We start from the raw sequence: 18129 nt of genomic DNA, 5'->3' as shown, positions 1-18129 counted from the left end.
CAGGAGATTGAGACCATCCTGGCTAACACGGTGAAACCCCGTCCCACTAAAAATACAAAAAATTAGCTGGGCGTGGTGGCAGGTGCCTGTAGTCCCAGCTACTCGGGAGGCTGAGGCAGGAGAATGGCGTGAACCCAGGAGGCGGAGCTTGCAGCGAGCCGAGATCACGCCACTGCATTCCAGCCTGGCAACAGAGCGAGACTCTATCTCAAAAAAAAAAAAAAAATCAATAAAAAATAAATACATAAAATAAAAATAAATTCAGATGGCGCAGCTTTAAGATGGAAGATGGCTATCTACCCCAAAATCAACTATGATATGGACAGCAACATCAAGCCACTGAAACTTGAGGGCTGTTTGTATAAACTAATATAAGGAGTCAATAAGTTTTGTGTAATGTTGATAAGTCTAGAAACACAGCACAAGCATCAGAGGAACTAAAAACAGAAATAGTTAAAAGGTTTCTGGAGAGTACATTTCATTATGAACTTTCTGTACACCTGGATTTGTTACCATCTGCAAGTATTCATTTGATCGTTTTGATCTTTTTTTAAAAAAGGTAAAAACATGCATAAAGAGGCTCTGAATAAGGTTTTTCATGAGTAACATAAAAAGGACTTTGCTTTGGCTGCTCAGACACCTTTTTGCTTTTTTCACATTTCCCACCTCCATTGCTTAAGGTTTAACTTAACAAGTGACCTTCCACTATAAAATGAAGCAAAGTATCTGCACTGAAGTAGTGAAAACCTAAGTACTATTCTGCACAACTTCCACAAGAGGGCAGCAGAACCCTCTGAAGTAGTCTACAAAAATAACAGACCTTGATTTTTCCTTTAATTTATTTTCATGCTAGCCTTCCTTAAAATCTTTTCCTAGAAAGCACTAACTAGCTGTGACCTGGCTAGGCTTGGTGGCTCATGCCTATAATCTCAGCCCTTTGAGGGCCAAGGTGGGTGAATATCTTGAAGCCAGGAATTCAAGACCAGCCTGAACAAGATTGCAAGACCTTGTCTCTACAAAAAAAATAAATAAATTTTTTGGCTGGGAGCAGTGCCTCACGCCTGTAATCTCAGCACTTTAGGAGGCTGAGGCGGGTAGATCACCTGAGATCAGGAGTTCGACAGCAGCCTGGCCAATATGGTGAAACCTTGTCTCTACTAAAAATATAAAAATTAACCAGGCGTGATGGCAGGCACCTGTAATCCCAGCTACTCAGGAGACTGAGGCAGGAGAATTGCTCGAACCCAGGAAGCGGAGGCTGTAGTGAGCCGAGATCACACCACTGCACTCCAGGCTGGAGGACAGAGTGAGACACCATCTCAAAAATAAAATAAAATAAAAAATTTTTTTAAATAGCTGTGACATTGTAACACAGAAACAGGTAGCATCTATATATAATTAGAGAATGGGGCCAGGCACAGTGGCTCATGACTGTAATCCCAACACTTTGGGAGGCCAAGGCGGGCAGACTACTTGAGGCCAAGAGTTTAAGACCAGCCTGGGAAACATGGCAAAACCCCATCTCTACAAAAAATACAAAAATTAGCTGGGTATGGTGGCGTGCACCTATAGTCCCAGATACTCAGGAAGCTGAGGTGGGAGGATGCCTTAAGCCCAAGAGGCAGAGGTTGCAGTGAGCCGAGATGGCACAACTGCACTCCAGCCTGGGCAACAGAGCGAGACCCTGTCTCCAAAAAAAAAAAAAAAAAAAGCAAAAAGGAGAAATCAAAGTACATACCAGATAATCTCACTCAATCCTCACAGTGACCCTGAGATAACCATACTATTATCATCTGTAATTTATCATTTCACAGATAAGCAACTGAAGCTGAGATGGCAACACAGCCAGATCCTGTTCTCCCCCAAAACAAGAGAGAGAATGGGAAGCATCTTTCAACTAGATATCTGCTGTATCTACTTTAGTGTCTACCTTTAACACTTTTAGCACTATTCAAAATCAAAACAAGTTTCATTACATAGATGTGTGATGTGAGGCCAGGTGCAGTGGCTCACGTCTGTAATCTCAGCACTTTGGGAGGCCAAGGCAGGCGGATCAACTGAGCCCAGGAGTTTGAGACCAGCCTAGCCAACATGGTGAAACCCCCATCTCTACTAAAAATACAAAAATTAGCCAGGCGTGGTAGCGGGCACCTATAATTCCCAGCTAATCAGGAGGCTGAGGCAGGAGAATCGCTTGAGGTGGAGGTGGAGGTTGCAATGAGCCGAGATCGTGCCACTGCACTCCAGCCTGGGGGACAGAGATAGACTCTGTCTCGAAAAAAAAAAATAATAAATAAACATAGATGTGTGATGTGAAAGTCAGGACCATATTGGAACTATTGGTGCCATCCTTTTTTCCCTATTCCCTACTTCCATACCCATGGGCATCAATAATGGACTCACAACTTTCTCTATCCTGCTGAGGCAGAAGCAAGCTTCAGAACAAAGACCCCTCAAGACAGTGACTACCAGACACCACCAATCAGCTCTAATGGGGCACAGGAGAGGAAACCCACCTACCATTGCAGAAAGGAAAAACATTTGAGGGGAAAAGGTTGGGAGAAAGAATAAAGAGGGTTAGATGACCAATTCAGTTCACTGCTAAAGGACAGTTCACTGCTAAAGGGATTTTCTTAAAATGTCAGGAAACCAAAGGAAAAGCATCATATAAAGTTTTTACCTTTGCTGTACCAGTCTGAGAACCATAAAAAATCTTCACTCCAGACACAAAGATGTCTTTCTCTTGAAGGGAGACATAACCATTTGTCATCAAATCCTGAGGTGCTCTTGGAACAGATTTTTCCTGTGAGCTCCTGTCCTGAAAGACAAATAATTACACAAAATCCATCAAGTCTAAATCATTTCCCAACTTCAGCAGGGATGAAAATTAGCACAGATACTGAGACACTTTATTTTTCTCTTAATCTGACACACTAAATTTTTCTCTTAATCTTTCTGGTTGTATTCCTCAAATATTAGCCCCCTTGGTATAATAAGGTCCTTTAATAGGCAGGACTCACATTTTTAAGGCTCATGATTTCCATTCCCTCCAAGAAAAAACTTTACATACCCTTATCCTATAAAGTATTTTAGTAGAATAATAGTAGGAACTTATTTTCTGATCCTTAATGAATGGAAAGGCAAGAGAGGACTAGTGACCCTTAAAGGTATAAAACAAATTTGTTTTTCATATAAAAGGTTCATTTTTCATTACAAAAAATCTTCCTGTATCTTAAAAATGAGACACAGGGCCGGGCGCGGTGGCTCAAGCCTGTAATCCCAGCACTTTGGGAGGCCGAGACGGGCGGATCACGAGGTCAGGAGATCGAGACCATCCTGGCTAACACGGTGAAACCCCGTCTCTACTAAAAAAAATACAAAAAACTAGCCGGGCGAGGTGGCGGGCGCCTGTAGTCCCAGCTACTCGGGAGGCTGAGGCAGGAGAATGGCGTGAACCCAGGAGGCGGAGCTTGCAGTGAGCTGAGATCCGGCCACTGCACTCCAGCCTGGGCGACAGAGCGAGACTCCGTCTCAAAAAAAAAAAACAAAAAAAAACAAAAAAAATGAGACACAGAAAAAGTAAATAACTTAATCCAAGATAACTTAGTCTCCAAAAACTTAGAGAAGAAATTTATTTTAGGCATTTCATTAAAATATCTAAAGACCAAACCACAAAAGTAATTAAAGGTTCCTTTTAGTGTTTAAATCCTCTATAAAATCTGATGCCTAAATATTAAAAAAAAAAACTCCACTTACCTGCGTCTTGATGACAATCTGGAGACAAATCCAAAGGCTAATGCTAACAGCAAAGCCCAGATAAATGTAAAACCTGTTTATCCATAATGATATTAAAGGTGAGGAGAGGTCCCATGTATCCACAGAAGGATCTAAATTTAAAATGACACACACAGGTAATTTCGTTTAAAGCTATATATACAAAGATATCCATCCCGATTTTAAGAAGAAAATAAAACCAACCTTACATTCAACAACTCAGCTAAGAAATCTAATTTAAAAATCAACTGTTGGCCGGGCGCGGTGGCTCACGCCTGTAATCCTAGCACTTTGGGTGGCTGAGGCGGGCAGATCACCTAAGGTCAGGAGTTCCAGACCAACCTGGCCAACATGGTGAAATCCCAGCCCCTACTAAAAATACAAAAATTAGCCGGGTGTGGTGGCGCGCGCCTGTAATCCCAGCTACGCGGGAGGCTGAGGCAGGAGAACTGCTTGAACCCGTGAGGCAGAGGTTGCAGTAAGCCGAGATCGCGCCACCGCACTCCAGCCTAGGCGACAGACCAAGGCTCCATCTCGGGGGGAAAAAAAATCAACTGTAATAAAAATAACACACTATGTAGTAACGTGATAAAATTATCATACTGTTAATACTAACTCAAAGATAAAACAATATAAAATTGTATCTTCACTTCGAAATGAGCATTTAGAAGCAAGAGTAGGGAACATAAAATAAAAATACTTCATGTGAAATTGGGTTAATTTTGTTTTGTTGTGCTTGCTCCATAAAAAAAAGCTAAAGTAGTAACAGTACTCTTTTTACTAATTGTACTTTCAAAGGCTCATGGTTAAACTTGTAAAAGATTCTCAAGTAACTGACCGTACGCCTTTTTTTTTTTTTTTTTTTAAGAGAGATATGCAGGGACCTGGCCTCAAACGTTCAACCTAGGAGCAATTTCAAAAGTCGAAGCCTGAAATTTAGGCTTTACAGGTGCAAAAGTCCTAATACACGTGGGTAAAGTGGGAGGAGTACTTTTCTGTTTTCATTGAGGGTTGGAAACGTAGTTTCCTTCTAAACTAACCCCCTAGCCTCAAAAGGCAAAAGCCAGGTCAAAACCAGGGATCAGTCTTCCTTGCTCTCAGCGGCGGCTATCCGGTGCTGTCAAGTCCAACAGTCTCCGAAGGAAGGGCACCGAGGACGCCACTCCGCCTGGAGAGGGTCTCAGTAAAACGTTTACCTCTCCTGCCGCCCCAGGGTCCTTGCCCGCCGGGTGCCCTTACCCATCCTCCTCAGAGCCGACAGGAGACTAGGATCTCGGACCTGGATAACCCGATGGTTCGCATTGGTACCGCGAGACGCACCGAGCTACCTCGCAGCGTTAGCGGCGTACCGGGTGCCTGAGTAGCTGGGGGCAGCCATGACACTGGCGGGCCGGTCCTGATTGGCTCAGAGGGCGAAGAGGTGGGCCCAGAGCAAAGCCCAGAGCTCTGGGAAAGGAAGCCAGTGTCCGGTGCGCTCTCGGCCCTGCTCCGATTGGCTCAGAGGGGAAAGAGGGCGTACCCAGAAATAAGCACCACCCAGAGTTCCGGGCGATGATGCCGGAGCGCTTCCGCCTCCGTTTGGATTGGCTCAGACTGGGAAAAGGTGGGTCCAGAGAGAAATGATTGGCATGGGAAAATAAAGAGGGGAAAGGAGTGGGAAGGGAGGGAAACGCTGTGTGGACCTGTTTGGATTTCGGTTGGAATAAACTGACTGCAGAAAGGCATTATTTTTGGGAAACCCCAGGATGGACTCGCTATTAGATGATATTAAGGAATTGTAGTTAATCTCGTCGCGTGTATCTGTTAAGGGCTATAGGCTGAAGTATTTAATGCTGAAACCATATGATGGTTTCTTTAAAGTACCCCCAACCGGCCGGGCGCGGTGACTCAAAGCTGTAATCCCAGCACTTTGGGAGGCCGAAGCGGGAGTATCGCTTGAGCCCAGGAGTTCGAGACCAGCCTGAGCAACATAGTGAGACCTCATCTGTACATATTTTTTTTAATTATTTATTTAATTAAATCAGCTTGGCGTGGCCGCTCACACCTGTAGTCCCAGCTACTTGGGAAGCTAACGCTGGAAGATCGCTGGAGCCCAGGAGGTCGAAGCTGCAGTGGGGCCATGACCCTGCCACTGCACTCCAGCCTGGGTGACAGAGTGAGACTGACTTTAAGAAAAAAAAAAAAAGTGTAAATAAAAAAGCAACAAAAAAATGAAAAAAGAAGAATAAAACAAGAATGTAACATGTTAATAATTTGTTGAAGCGGGGTGATGGGTACATGGAAGGTTCATTACACATTTTTGTCTACATTTTATGTTAAAATATTTCTATTATAAAAGGGTGAGTAAATAAAAATATTATAAAATAATTGTAGTATAAAAAGTATTTTTATTATAAAGTGGGTCTGCCCCTTGAATTCCGCGGAACGAGGTGGTGCCAACGCTGTGTTTCAACCCGGCCACTAAACATCTGCGAGCATCCTGTCAGAGCTCTCAGCTCATTGGCGAAAGTAAATTACGTCAAACAAAAGCACCTCCCTTTTTGGGCGTGGAAAGATGGCGTAAAAAGCCACAATGCGCAGGCGTCGTCGCTCATTTTTCGCCTCCCGGCTTCCGCCCCACCTGACGTCTGCGCAATAAGGTTGCCGGGCGCACAGTGGCGGCAGCCTGAAGCTACTGAGTCGCGGCGCCGCGCACTTGCGGTTGGGTCAGTGCTGCGCGCCGCTGGTGGCCTTCAGGCTGGTCGGTGCGGGTCCGCCCCTGTTCGCCGGCTCCTAGGTCTTTGAACAGCCGCGATGTCGATCTTCACCCCCACCAACCAGATCCGCCTAACCAATGTGGCCGTGGTACGGATGAAGCGCGCCGGGAAGCGCTTCGAAATCGCCTGCTACAAAAACAAGGTCGTCGGCTGGCGGAGCGGCGTGTGAGTAGCCCCCTCCCTCGGGCCTGGGCCTGGGCCGTCACCTCCGAGGCGGCCTGTCTCTGCCCAAGTCTAGTTAATGGGCGAAGCTGAGGTCTTGGCCGGGGAGGAAATGGAACATTCCTGCTGTCAGCATGAGACGTCGCAGTCCGAGCTTGGCTCCTAAGCCAAGGCGTTCCTTCTTTATTTGGTTGGTTCGGATTGGGTTGTTGGTTTGGGATTTTGTTTTGTTGGTGTCATAATAGCTGCAGCCCAGAAATCTCATAATTGTGGTCCTTTTCCCAGAATGATAGCTGAGAACCTAGTCTTCCGAATACTGTCATAGTTGTGGATACATCTGGTGTCTCAGTAGCCCTAGCAGTTTGAAGTGCGTAGTGTCTTCACTGCTGCCATCTAGGGATTGGCATTCCGTGGCAGCAGCTGTCCGCACCCCACCCCACCCCGCCCCACCCCACCCTTAGTGTTTCTTACGTCCTCCCATGACATTTTTCTCCAGTGAGCAAATGGTAAGGCAAATACGATTCTGAGTTTTGAAAATGTTCCCTCAGGCCGATGCGGGCAGATCACTTGAGGCCAGGAGTTCGAGGCCAGCCTGGCCAACATGAAACCCCGTCTCTACTAAAAATACAAAATTAGCCGGTGTGGTGGCGCATGCCTGTAATCCCAGCTACTTGGGAGGCTGAGGCAGGAGAATCACTTCAACCCGGAGGCGGAGGTTGCAGTGAGCCAAGATCGCGCCATTGCACTCCAGCCCAGCCTGGGTGAAAACAGCGAAATTCCGTCTCGGGGTGGGGGTGGGCGGGGAAGAAAAAGAAAACGTGCCCTCGACACTAAAGGTCATCAGGGGGATTTGTTGTGTCTTGCCGTTCGTGTTGTTGCCATCTCGTATTTAAATGTAAATGCGTGTCCAAGTTTCAAGTATATTCACGTAGGACTTTCTCTCCTGCCCTCACAAGGGAAAAAGACCTTGACGAAGTTCTGCAGACCCACTCAGTGTTTGTAAATGTTTCTAAAGGTCAGGTTGCCAAGAAGGAAGATCTCATCAGTGCGTTTGGAACAGATGACCAAACTGAAATCTGTAAGCAGGTGGGTAACAACTACAGCATAGCTAACCCTAATAGCCATTTATAACGTACTTGAAGGTATGTTAAACATTAAAGGCCGTTTTTTTGGAGGAAAGACTAACAAAGCAATAATGTGAGCTGCACAGTGTCACTTATAATAAAGAACTTGGTGGTTTTGTTTGTTTGTTTGTTTTTTGGGTTTTTTTGCCACAACCTCCTGAAATCAAATTTTCTACTAAATTACCTCATTTTTCTATAAATTACCTCATTTATAGAATGTGGTATACCTGAAAACTGAATTTGTTTTCAAGTATTTCATCTTTCAGACCCTTTTTCTTTGGAGACAGAGTCTTGCTCTGTTGCCCAGGCTGGAGTGCAGTGCACTCCACTGCACTCAGTTCACTGCAACCTCTGCCTCCTGGGTTCAAGTGATTCTCATGCCTCAGCCTCCCAGGTAGCTGGGATTACAGGTGCCCACCACCGTGCCTGGCTAATTTTTGGATTTTTAATAGAGATGGGGTTTCACCATGTTGACCAGTTTCGTCTCAAGCTCCTGACCTCAGGTGATACGCCCGCCTTAGCCACCCAAAGTGCTGGGATCTCACTGCACCCAGCCAAAAGATTCTTGCATCTTTTGGGCAAAGCTCAAACCATTACTTACATATTAATAGCTGGAGAGGATGCAATTTAATTTTCTCCCCAGCTACTCATTTTTTGTGGCTAGTTAACAAATAGTGTGTGATAGAGAAAGACAGTGATTTCTTTTTTTTTTTTTTTTTGAGACGGAGTCTCGCTCTGCCGCCCAGGCTGGAGTGCAGTGGCCCGATCTCAGCTCACTGCAAGCTCCGCCTCCCGGGTTTACGCCATTCTCCTGCCTCAGCCTCCCCATTAGCTGGGACTACAGGCGCCCGCCACCTCGCCCGGCTAGTTTTTTGTATTTTTTAGTAGAGACGGGGTTTCACCATGTTAGCCAGGATGGTCTCGATCTCCCGACCTCGTGATCCGCCCGTCTCGGCCTCCCAAAGTGCTGGGATTACAGGCTTGAGCCACCGCGCCCGGCCGACAGTGATTTCTTAAATGTGTTGGCATTTTTTTAGATTTTGACTAAAGGAGAAGTTCAAGTATCAGATAAAGAAAGACACACACAACTGGAGCAGATGTTTAGGGACATTGCAACCATTGTGGCAGACAAATGTGTGAATCCTGAAACAAAGAGACCATACACCGTGATCCTTATTGAGAGAGCCATGAAGGACATCCACTATTCAGTGAAAACCAACAAAAGTACAAAACAGCAGGTGAGTGGTTTCTCATGTTATCAAAACACAGCCATGGAAATCAGTTTTCTTTGAAGAAATCATTAAAATAACGGGTCTGGGGCCAGGCATGATGGTTCATGCCTATAATCCTAGCACTGTGGGAGCCAAGATGGGAGGATTGCTTGAGGCCCGGAAACAGCCTGGGAAACATAGGGACGTACGCCCCATCTCTCTCTCTTTTTTTTTGAGAGAGAGTCGCGCTCTGTTGCCCAGGCTAGAGTGCAGTGGCACGATCTCAGCTCGCTACAATCTCTGCCTCCCGGGTTCAAGCGAGTCTCCTGCCTTAGCCTCCCGAGTAGCTGGGATTACAGGCATGCGCCACCACACCTGGGTAATTTTGTATTTTTAGTAAAGACAAGGTTTCACCATGTTGGCCAGACTGGTCTTGAATTCCTGACCTCAGGTGATCCATCCGCCTCAGCCTCCCAAAGTTCTGGGATTACAGGCGTCAACTACGGTACCATACCTCTAATTTATTTAATATAAAAAATTAAATTTTAAAAAATGGGTCTGCGTGGAAGCAAGTGGGTAGAAGGTTTGGGGAAGAGATGGAGGAAAAGGACAGGGTCATAAAGATAGGTAATATTTTTTTTTTCAAGTAAACAGAAATACGTATGTAGGACTTTCTTCTCCTATCCAAATCAAACTTAAAGACAAAACTTGAATTTTTAAAGGGTCATTTTAACACCTCTTTTTGAATTTTTAATTTATATATAATTCACATACCGTAAATTTCACACTCGTAAAGTGTGTACACTTTTAAGTGGTATATTAACAAAGTTTGGGGACCTTCCCTGCTACCTGGTTTGAGGACATTTTCATCACCACAAAAAGAAAGTCAGTATCCACTAGGAGCCATCTGCATTTCCCCCCACAGGCCCCTCCCAACCACTAATCTCCTCTCCTTATGGACTTGTCAATTCTGGACATTTCATATAAATGGAATCATACAATATATGACCTTTTCATGGTTCATACATGTTGTAACCTGGATCAGCATGTCATTTCTTTTTTATGACGCATTAATAGCCCACTGTGTGGAAAAAACACACGTTTTATTCATTTCTCAGTTGATAGACATTGGGTTGCTTTCACTTGTGAGCTATGATGAAGAATGCTGCTATGAAATTTGTTGCATGTTTTTGTGTAGACATACGTTTTCATTTCTGTATACCTGCCAAAACAGCCACACCATGTTACATTACCACCATCAGTGTTTACAAGTCCCAGTGTCGCCACATCCTCGGTCATGCTTGTCATTGTCTACCTTTTTGATGATAGCCATCCTGGTGGTATCTTGTTGTGGTTTTGATTTGCATTTCCTTAGTATTGATTTGAGCATATTTCCATGCGCTTATTGATGCTTCATCTGTCCGCTTTTGGGAAATCTCTGTTCAGGTTCTTTGCCCCCCCTTTTTTTTTTTTTTTTTTTTTTTTTTGAGAGGGAGTCTCGCTCTGTCGCCCAGGCTGGAGTGCAGTGGCGCGATCTCGGCTCACTGCAAGCTCCGCCTCCCGGGTTCACGCCATTCTCCTGCCTCAGCCTCCTGAGTAGCTGGGACTACAGGCGCCCACCACCGCACCCGGCTAATTTTTTGTATTTTTAGAGATGGGTTTCACCGTGGTCTTGATCTCCTGACCTTGTGATCCGCCCACCTTGGCCTAGGTTCTTTGCCTTTTTTTTTTTTTTTTTTTTTTTTTGGAGATGGAGTCTCACTCTGTTACCCTGGCTAGAGTGCAGTGGCACGATCTCGGCTCATTGCAAACTCTGCCTCCTGGGTTCAAGCAATTCTGCTTCAGCCTCTTGTGTAGCTGGGATTACAGGCGTGCGCCACACCTGGCTAATTTTTTTTTTTTTTTTTTTTTTTTTTGTATTTTTAGTAGAGACAGGGTTTCACCATGTTGGCCAGGCTGGTCTCGAATTCCTGACCTCGTGATGCACCCGCTTCGGCCTCCCAAAGTGCTAGGATTACAGGCATGAACCACTGCACCCAGCCTTCACCCTCTTGATAGTTTTTTGAAACACAAAACCTTTTCCTCTTGATAAGTCCAATTTCTCTATTTTTTTTAATGGTCACTTATGTTCTTAATATTATACCTAAGAAACCATTACCTAATCCAACTACATGGAAACTACTTTGTTTTTGAAAGCCTTATTAAATAATATAGTAAAAGAAGTTACACTCTCGATTTTGTCTTGGTAGGCTTTGGAAGTGATAAAGCAGCTAAAAGAGAAAATGAAGATAGAACGTGCTCACATGAGGCTTCGCTTCATCCTGCCAGTGAATGAAGGCAAGAAGCTGAAAGAAAAGCTCAAGCCACTGATCAAGGTCATAGAAAGTGAAGATTATGGCCAACAGTTAGAAATCGTAAGAGTCAAGTATTTTCTTTGCTTCACGTTACCTAAATAGTGTATTCTCTAGTAATAAATTTGTAGCAAACATTTAGACGTTGTAAACAGTCAGATATTTTCATAAGACTAAAGGTTGGTCAGCCTTGTTTACTACAAAACATTTATTTTTTTCCCAGCATTTCTTTTTCTCCTACATTATGCGTAGTGTTTTAGATACATTATTTTAGCAAATTTAGCAACCATTTAAAGTAAGCCACTTAAAAATCGCTATTTTTAGTGGAAGGTTAATAACTCCAATTACCTTAAAAATTTTGCAACAATTAGTACAAAGCACACTATGGAAATTTCAGAGATAGCTCAATTGCGTGCTTTACTCTGGTGCTGATCATAATCCTAAAAGACATAATCCGAAATGCCACAATCCCAGTGTTGAAATAACAAAAAAATCAAAATCCCTAAAGTCCAAAGCCTGAACTTCTAAAATCTTGAAAATTACAGTTCCAAAAGATTGAATCCTGGCTGGGCGTGGTGGCTCATGCCTGTAATCCCAGCACTTTGGGAGGCTGAGGCAGGTGGATCACCTGAGGTCAGGAGTTTGAGACCAGCCTGACCAATATGGAGAAACCCTGTCTCTACTAAAAATAGAGAATAATCAGGCGTGGTGGCACATGCCTGTAATCCCAGCTACTCGGGAGGCTGAGGCAGGAGAATCGCTTGAACCTGGGAGACAGAGGTTGCAGTGAGCCAAGATTGCGCCATTGCTCTCTAGCCTGGGCAACAAGAGCGAAACTCCATCTCAAAAAAAAAAAAAAAGATTGAATCCTGAATGATGAAATTCTGAAAGCTGAATTCTGGCAAAAGGATTAGCACTCTTTCAGTTGTATGCAGGATAGTCGCGTCTGCTTAATTGCATCATATTAGGCAAAGCTAGGACCTTGTTATTGTCTTCATTTGGAAATTAACAATGGTTTAAAGAGATGTGTCTTGGTGCCAGGTTGATGAGGGGCGGAATTGTGGATGTAATTTTAGGTGTCAACTTGACTGGAAAGGAATCCCTAGAAGCCTGATAAAGCATTATTTGGGGTGTGTCTATGAGAGTGTTTCCAGAGGATATTAGTGTGTGAACCTGATGACACTAAACACAGAACATTTTGAAGAAGCAGTGAAACCATTAGGTCCTTATGACCTCACCCCTTAGCTTCAAACACAGTGTAAATTCAGCTGTCTATAAATTCATGTTTTCAGGGCTTTGCAGCTTTTCTATTTATTTATTTTTATTTTATTTTATTTTATTTTTTTGAGACAGAGTTTCACTCTTGTTGCCCAGGCTAGAGAGCAATGGCGTGATCTCAGCTCACTGCAACCTCTGTCTCCAGGGTTCAAGCGATTCTCCTGCCTCAGCCTCCTGAGTAGCTGGAATTACAGGCATGCGCCACCACGCCCAGCTAATTTTGTATTTTTTAGTAGAGATGGGGTCTCTCCATGTTGGTCAGGCTGGTCTCGAACTGCCGACCTCAGGTGATCCGCCCACCTTGGCCTCCCAGAGTGCTGGGATTACAGGCGTGAGGCACCACGCCCAGTCTGCAGCTTCTTTTTAAAAGTAAATTGAGTATGTGAGTATCCACTGTAGATGTGAATTAACCCATCTGACACTACTCGAAGTTGTAAACTCTTTGCAAAACTGTACGCATGGGCCAGGTGCAGTGGCTTATGCCTGTAATCCCAGCACTTTGGGAGGCCGAGGCGAGCAGATAACCTGAGGCCAGGAGTTCAAGACCAGCCTGGCCAACATGGCGAAACGAAAAATACAAAAAATTAGCCAGGTATGGTGGCAGGCACCTGTAATGCCAGCTTCTTGGGAGGCTGAGGCAGGAGAATCACTTGAACCCGGGAGGCAGAGGCTGCAGTGAGCTGAGATCGCACCACTGCACTCCAGCCTGGGGGACAAGAGCGAAACTCTATCTCAAAAAAATGAATAAATAAATAAACGTACACATGGTCTCTAAATAAGTCTTCACATTGCTTTTTCTCCTTCCTACGTGGAGGTGACTTTATTGAGCTATAAAATGTAATGCTAAATTTTAGTATGAGAAGAATGAGAGTTTTCTAGTTTGTCCCTTCCATTTACAGCTGAAGAATCAGAATAAGTGTTTAAACATAGGGATTAATGCCTTGTCACAGGGGCCTCCATGGCTACTCAAGGGCAGAGGCTGAATTGGAACCCAGTGTGCTGCCCTACCCATTGTCTTACCTATTGCACCATAGAACTGTGCTATTATTAGAGATCTCTGGAAAGCCTTGTGTTTACCTTAAAGGAAGTTAAAGCTGAGTTTCTTCTGTGTATTGCTCGTCCTCACGTGGTAAACTGCTACGTTAAATGTTTCAGGTATGTCTGATTGACCCGGGCTGCTTCCGAGAAATTGATGAGCTAATAAAAAAGGAAACCAAAGGCAAAGGTTCTTTGGAAGTACTCAATTTGAAAGATGTGGAAGAAGGAGATGAGAAATTTGAATGACACCCATCAATCTCTTCACCTCTAAAAACACTAAAGGGTTTTTGTTTCCGACAGCACTGTTTCATGTCTGTGATCTGCCAAATACTTGCTCAAACTATTTGACATTTTCTATCTTTGTGTTAAGAGTGGACAAGGCAAGGCTTTCCTACATAAGTATAATAATGTGGAAATGATTAGGTTTTAATTATAAACTGGAGTCTAAATCCTAAAGCAAAATTGAAACTCCAAGATGCAAAGTCCAGAGTGGCATTTTGCTACTCTGTTTCATGCCTTGACAACTTTCCAAAATGAAAGTTATTTGAGGCAACTCTTGTGAGTGAAAAGTTATTTGTACAGTAGAGTAAGATTATTAGGGATATGTCTATACAACAAAAGGGGGAGTCTCCTAAAAAAGAAAACATATGATGCTTCATTTCTACTTAATGGAACTTACGTTATGAGGGTCATTATGCTTGGATGATGTTCCTGATTATCTGAGAAACAGATCTAGAAAAACTGTGCCGGACTTAAATAATTTTCATTGAACATGCTGCCATAACTTAGATTATTCTTCGTTAAAAAATAAAAGTCACTTATTTCTAATTCTTAAAATTTATAATATATATTAATATAGCTAAAATTGTGTGTAATCAATAAAACCACTCTTATTTTTATTAAACTATGGCTTGTGTTTCTAGACAACTTCCTAACTCCCTTTCTTTTCTCTGTCTGTGTCTGTGGTAGGGTTAGGGAGTTATTAAGAGAACTCAATAAGTCAATATGAAGAGTGCTTAGAACAGGGCCTGTTCTTATAAATACCTGAAAAATTTTTGCTAACACTTGGGATGTAACTGAAGAATTATTGTAGTATTTAAACACGTAAATGGACAAGGTGCAAGCTTTTAAAAATCTACTTCAAGGCCAGGGGAGGTGACTCACACCTGTAATCCCAGTACTTTGGGAGGCTGAGGCAGGCGGATCACCTGAGGTCAGGAGTTTGAGACCAGCCTGGCCAACATGGTGAAACCCCATCCCTACTAAAAATACAAAAATTAGCCAGGCATGGTGGTGCACACCTGTAGTCCCAGCTACTTGGGAGGCTGAAGCAAGAGAATCGCTTGAACCCAGGAGGCAGAGGTTGCAATGAGCTGAGAACATGCCACTGCACTGCAGCCTGGGTGAGAGTGAAACTCAGTCTCCGAAAAAAAAATCTATTTCAAAAGAGATATATTCTAGAAGATAAATTAGATTCACTCAAACATACAGATGTATTTCTGGACAGCAGTTTTTATTTTAACTGAAAACAGACTTCTCGACTTGAAAAGGTACTGATTGGTTTATAAGCACACAGAACTCCCTGCTAATACAAACTCAGAAATGTCCCTTTAGTTTAAAATAACTACAATTGGGCCGGGCGCGGTGGCTCACGCCTGTAATCCCAGCACTTTGGGAGGCCGAGGCGGGCGGATCACAAGGTCAGGAGATCAAGACCACGGTGAAACCCCGTCTCTACTAAAAATACAAAAAATTAGCCGGGCGCGGTTGTGGGCGCCTGTAGTCCCAGCTACTCGGGAGGCTGAGGCAGGAGAATGGCGTGAACCCGGGAGGCGGAGCTTGCAGTGAGCCGAGATCGCACCACTGCACTCCAGCCTGGGCGACAGAGCGAGACTCCGTCTCAAAAAAAAAAAATAAAATAAAATAAAATAACTACAATTGAGATTATGAAGTCAAAATTTTTTATTATAATATTAACAAAATATATTTTTGTTTGATAACATGAGAATGAGCCCTTTTTCTGTTAATGCTAAAGCTGGGCTGCTGTTTTGATACAGGTATTTGTTCAATATATCAATAGCTCTATCTTAGTAGGAAAATAGAAACATTTATTATAACATTTCCTTAAGATTTTCTGGGGCCAGACACAGTGGCTCACACCGGTAATCCCAGCACTTTGGGAGGCCAATGCGGACGAATCACTTGAGCTTGGGAGTTCGAGACCAGCCTGGGCAACAGGGTGAAACCCTGTCTCTACCAAATATACAAAAAATTAGGCATGGTGGTGTGCACCTGGTCCCAGCTACTTGGGAGGCTGAGGTGGGAGGATCACTTGAGCCCCGGAGGCAGAGGTTGCAGTGAGCTAAAATCACACCCCGGCACTACAGCCTGGGCAACAGAGCCAGACCCCATCTCAAAGATTTTCTGATTCTGAATATTCATTTTTTCTAAAAAGCTGTAACTTCAAGAAATGTCAAATGTAGATCACATCTGAGTCATCATTTAAACTTATTTTTTAAATTTTATACTAATTTCATTATCAAAGAACTTAACATTTTTGGTTCATGATCATCTTCCCAGTACCACAGCCATAATGGATTATTTTAAGGATTGATTTATTTGACTTTTTCAATGCAAGCTGATGGTGTGTGCATTTGGTCACAATGACATTTCAGACTTAGGCCTCTTCTTTTAGCACAGTTCTTTTCCGTGAAGCTTGCCTTGTACCCCATACACAATTACTTGCTCCAGTTGCTGGAACCCAGTACTCTACTTAAATTCCTTCATAGGTCTGGATTTATTCAACCTTGTATTAGAGCTGTTTAATTATCTGCCTTCATGCTAGACTGTGAACTCCTTAAGGGCAAGAGTAGCAATGTGTGTGTATCCCACCATGCTTTGGACCTAGTAGATGTGGAGTAAATGTCTGAAATAATAAACGTATGTGGGACAGGCACAGTGGCTCACGCCTATAATCCCAGCACTTTGGGAGGCCCAGGTGGGCAGATCACCTGAGGTCAGGAGTTCAAGACCAGCCTGGCCAAAATGGCGAAACCCAGTCTCTATTAAAAATATAAAAATTAGCTGGCTGTGGTGGCTCACGCCTGTAATACCAGGACTTTGGGAGGCTGAGGCAGGCAGATCACGAGGTCAAGAGATCGAAACCATCCTGGCCAATAGGCTGAAACCCCATCTCTAGTAAAAATACAAAAATTAGCTGGGCACAGTGGCACGTGCCTGTAGTCCCAGCTACTTGGGAGACTGAGGGGCAGGAGAATCGCTTGAACCCAGGAGGCGGAGATTGCAGTGAGCCAGGATCCTGCCACTGCACTCCAGCCTGACGGTAGAGCAAGACTCCATCTAAAATAAATAAATAAATAAATAAATTTTAAAAAGCCATGCATGGTGGCACGTGCCTGTAATTGGGAGGCTGAGGCAGGAGAATCTCATGAACCTGGGAGGCAGAGGTTGCAGTGAGCTGAGACCCAGCCACTGCACTCCAGCCTGGGCAACAGAGCAAGACTCCATCTCTAAATAAATAAATAGCCACATGTGGTGGCTCACACCTGTAATCCCAACACTTTGGGAGGCTGAGGCGGGCAGATCACAAGGTCAGGAGTTCGAGACCAGCCTGGTTAACATACTGAAACCCCGTCTCTACTAAAAATACAAAAATTAGCTGGGTGTGGTGGCACATGCTTATAATCCCAGCTACACAGGAGGCTGAGGCAGGATAATCACTTGAACCAGTAGGTGGAGATTGCAGTGAGCCAAGATCGCACCACTGCACTCCAGCCTAGGCAACAGATAGAGACTTCATCTCAAAAAAATAAATACATAAATAAATAAATAGATTTAAAAATAAATAGGCCAGGCACGGTGGCTCACACCTGTAATCCCAACACTTTGGGAAGACAAGGCGGGTGGATCACAAGGTCAGAAGTTCGAGACCAGTCCGACCACCATGGTGAAACCCCGTCTCTACTAAAAATACAAAAATTAGCTGGGCGTGGTGGCGCGTGCCTGTAATCCCAGCTACTCAGGAGGCCGAGGCAGGAGAATCACTTGAACCTGGGAGGCGGAGGTTGCAGTAAACTGAGATCGTGCCACTGCACTCCAGCCTAGGCGACAGAGTGAAACTCCGTCTCAAAAAAAAAAAAAAAAAAGTAAATAAAATAAATAAACATGCTATCTCAATGAGGGCCCAAGTCATCAGAAGGAGGATGAGTGATGAAGAATTTGTTCAGTGACCTTTGTTCAAGTCCATCATGAAAGCTGGGATAGAGTTTTTGTCAGGTCAGCCAGAGCTTTCCACTGTTCATACTGTAAACAACCACACACATGAGTTTAACCTGCATGCTACCCTCAAGCCCATGTCGTGAGATGCCCAATGATTCGGGTGGTAATTAGGTTCCTCATTACCAATTTTGTTTAT

General features: G+C 44.0%; 2 protein-coding genes across 4 annotated transcripts in view; one reads left to right on the top strand and one right to left on the bottom strand.

Annotated features, from left to right (window-relative positions):
* LOC105466335 (S-adenosyl-L-methionine-dependent tRNA 4-demethylwyosine synthase TYW1) overlaps positions 1 to 5234 on the bottom strand; it is a 252872-nt gene extending 247638 nt beyond the window's left edge. The window contains exons 1-3 of one of the 2 annotated variants that reach the window (XM_071095310.1): positions 5014 to 5234; positions 3757 to 3887; positions 2681 to 2818 (exon numbers count right to left, since the gene is read on the bottom strand). In XM_071095310.1, coding sequence (XP_070951411.1) covers positions 2681 to 2818; positions 3757 to 3887; positions 5014 to 5017 — 273 coding nt within the window. In that variant the 5' untranslated portion in view covers positions 5018 to 5234. The remainder of the gene's footprint in view (positions 1 to 2680; positions 2819 to 3756; positions 3888 to 5013) is intronic. The other variant, XM_011715316.3, reaches the window with a different exon arrangement.
* A 1129-nt stretch (positions 5235 to 6363) lies between these two features.
* On the top strand, positions 6364 to 14598 carry LOC105466334 (SBDS ribosome maturation factor). Of its 2 annotated transcripts, none has more exons than XM_011715315.2 (5): positions 6364 to 6695; positions 7649 to 7778; positions 8854 to 9054; positions 11277 to 11441; positions 13812 to 14598. In XM_011715315.2, exons 1-5 carry the CDS (start codon positions 6568 to 6570, stop codon positions 13938 to 13940), a joined length of 753 nt encoding a protein of 250 aa, XP_011713617.1. In that variant the 5' UTR covers positions 6364 to 6567; the 3' UTR covers positions 13941 to 14598. The 2 variants fall into 2 exon arrangements, with proteins under 2 accessions (XP_011713617.1, XP_070951413.1); XM_071095312.1 differs by lacking the exon at positions 6364 to 6695 and adding an exon at positions 6731 to 6882.
* Positions 14599 to 18129: the final 3531 nt, after the last annotated feature.

The sequence above is a fragment of the Macaca nemestrina genome, chromosome 4, assembly GCF_043159975.1.
Source record: "Macaca nemestrina isolate mMacNem1 chromosome 4, mMacNem.hap1, whole genome shotgun sequence".
Classification (NCBI taxonomy): domain Eukaryota; kingdom Metazoa; phylum Chordata; class Mammalia; order Primates; family Cercopithecidae; genus Macaca; species Macaca nemestrina.
The sequence above is the reverse complement of the archived record's forward strand: the minus strand, read 5'-3'. Positions and strand labels throughout refer to the sequence as shown.

Excerpts from the sequence above, each read along its gene's own strand:
- LOC105466334 (XM_011715315.2), top strand. The coding sequence starts at position 6,568 with ATGTCGATCTTCACCCCCACCAACCAGATCCGCCTAACCAATGTGGCC. Across the intron at positions 7,779-8,853 it reads AAACTGAAATCTGTAAGCAG|ATTTTGACTAAAGGAGAAGT; the intron begins GTGGGTAACAAC and ends GCATTTTTTTAG. Across the intron at positions 11,442-13,811 it reads ATGGCCAACAGTTAGAAATC|GTATGTCTGATTGACCCGGG; the intron begins GTAAGAGTCAAG and ends TAAATGTTTCAG.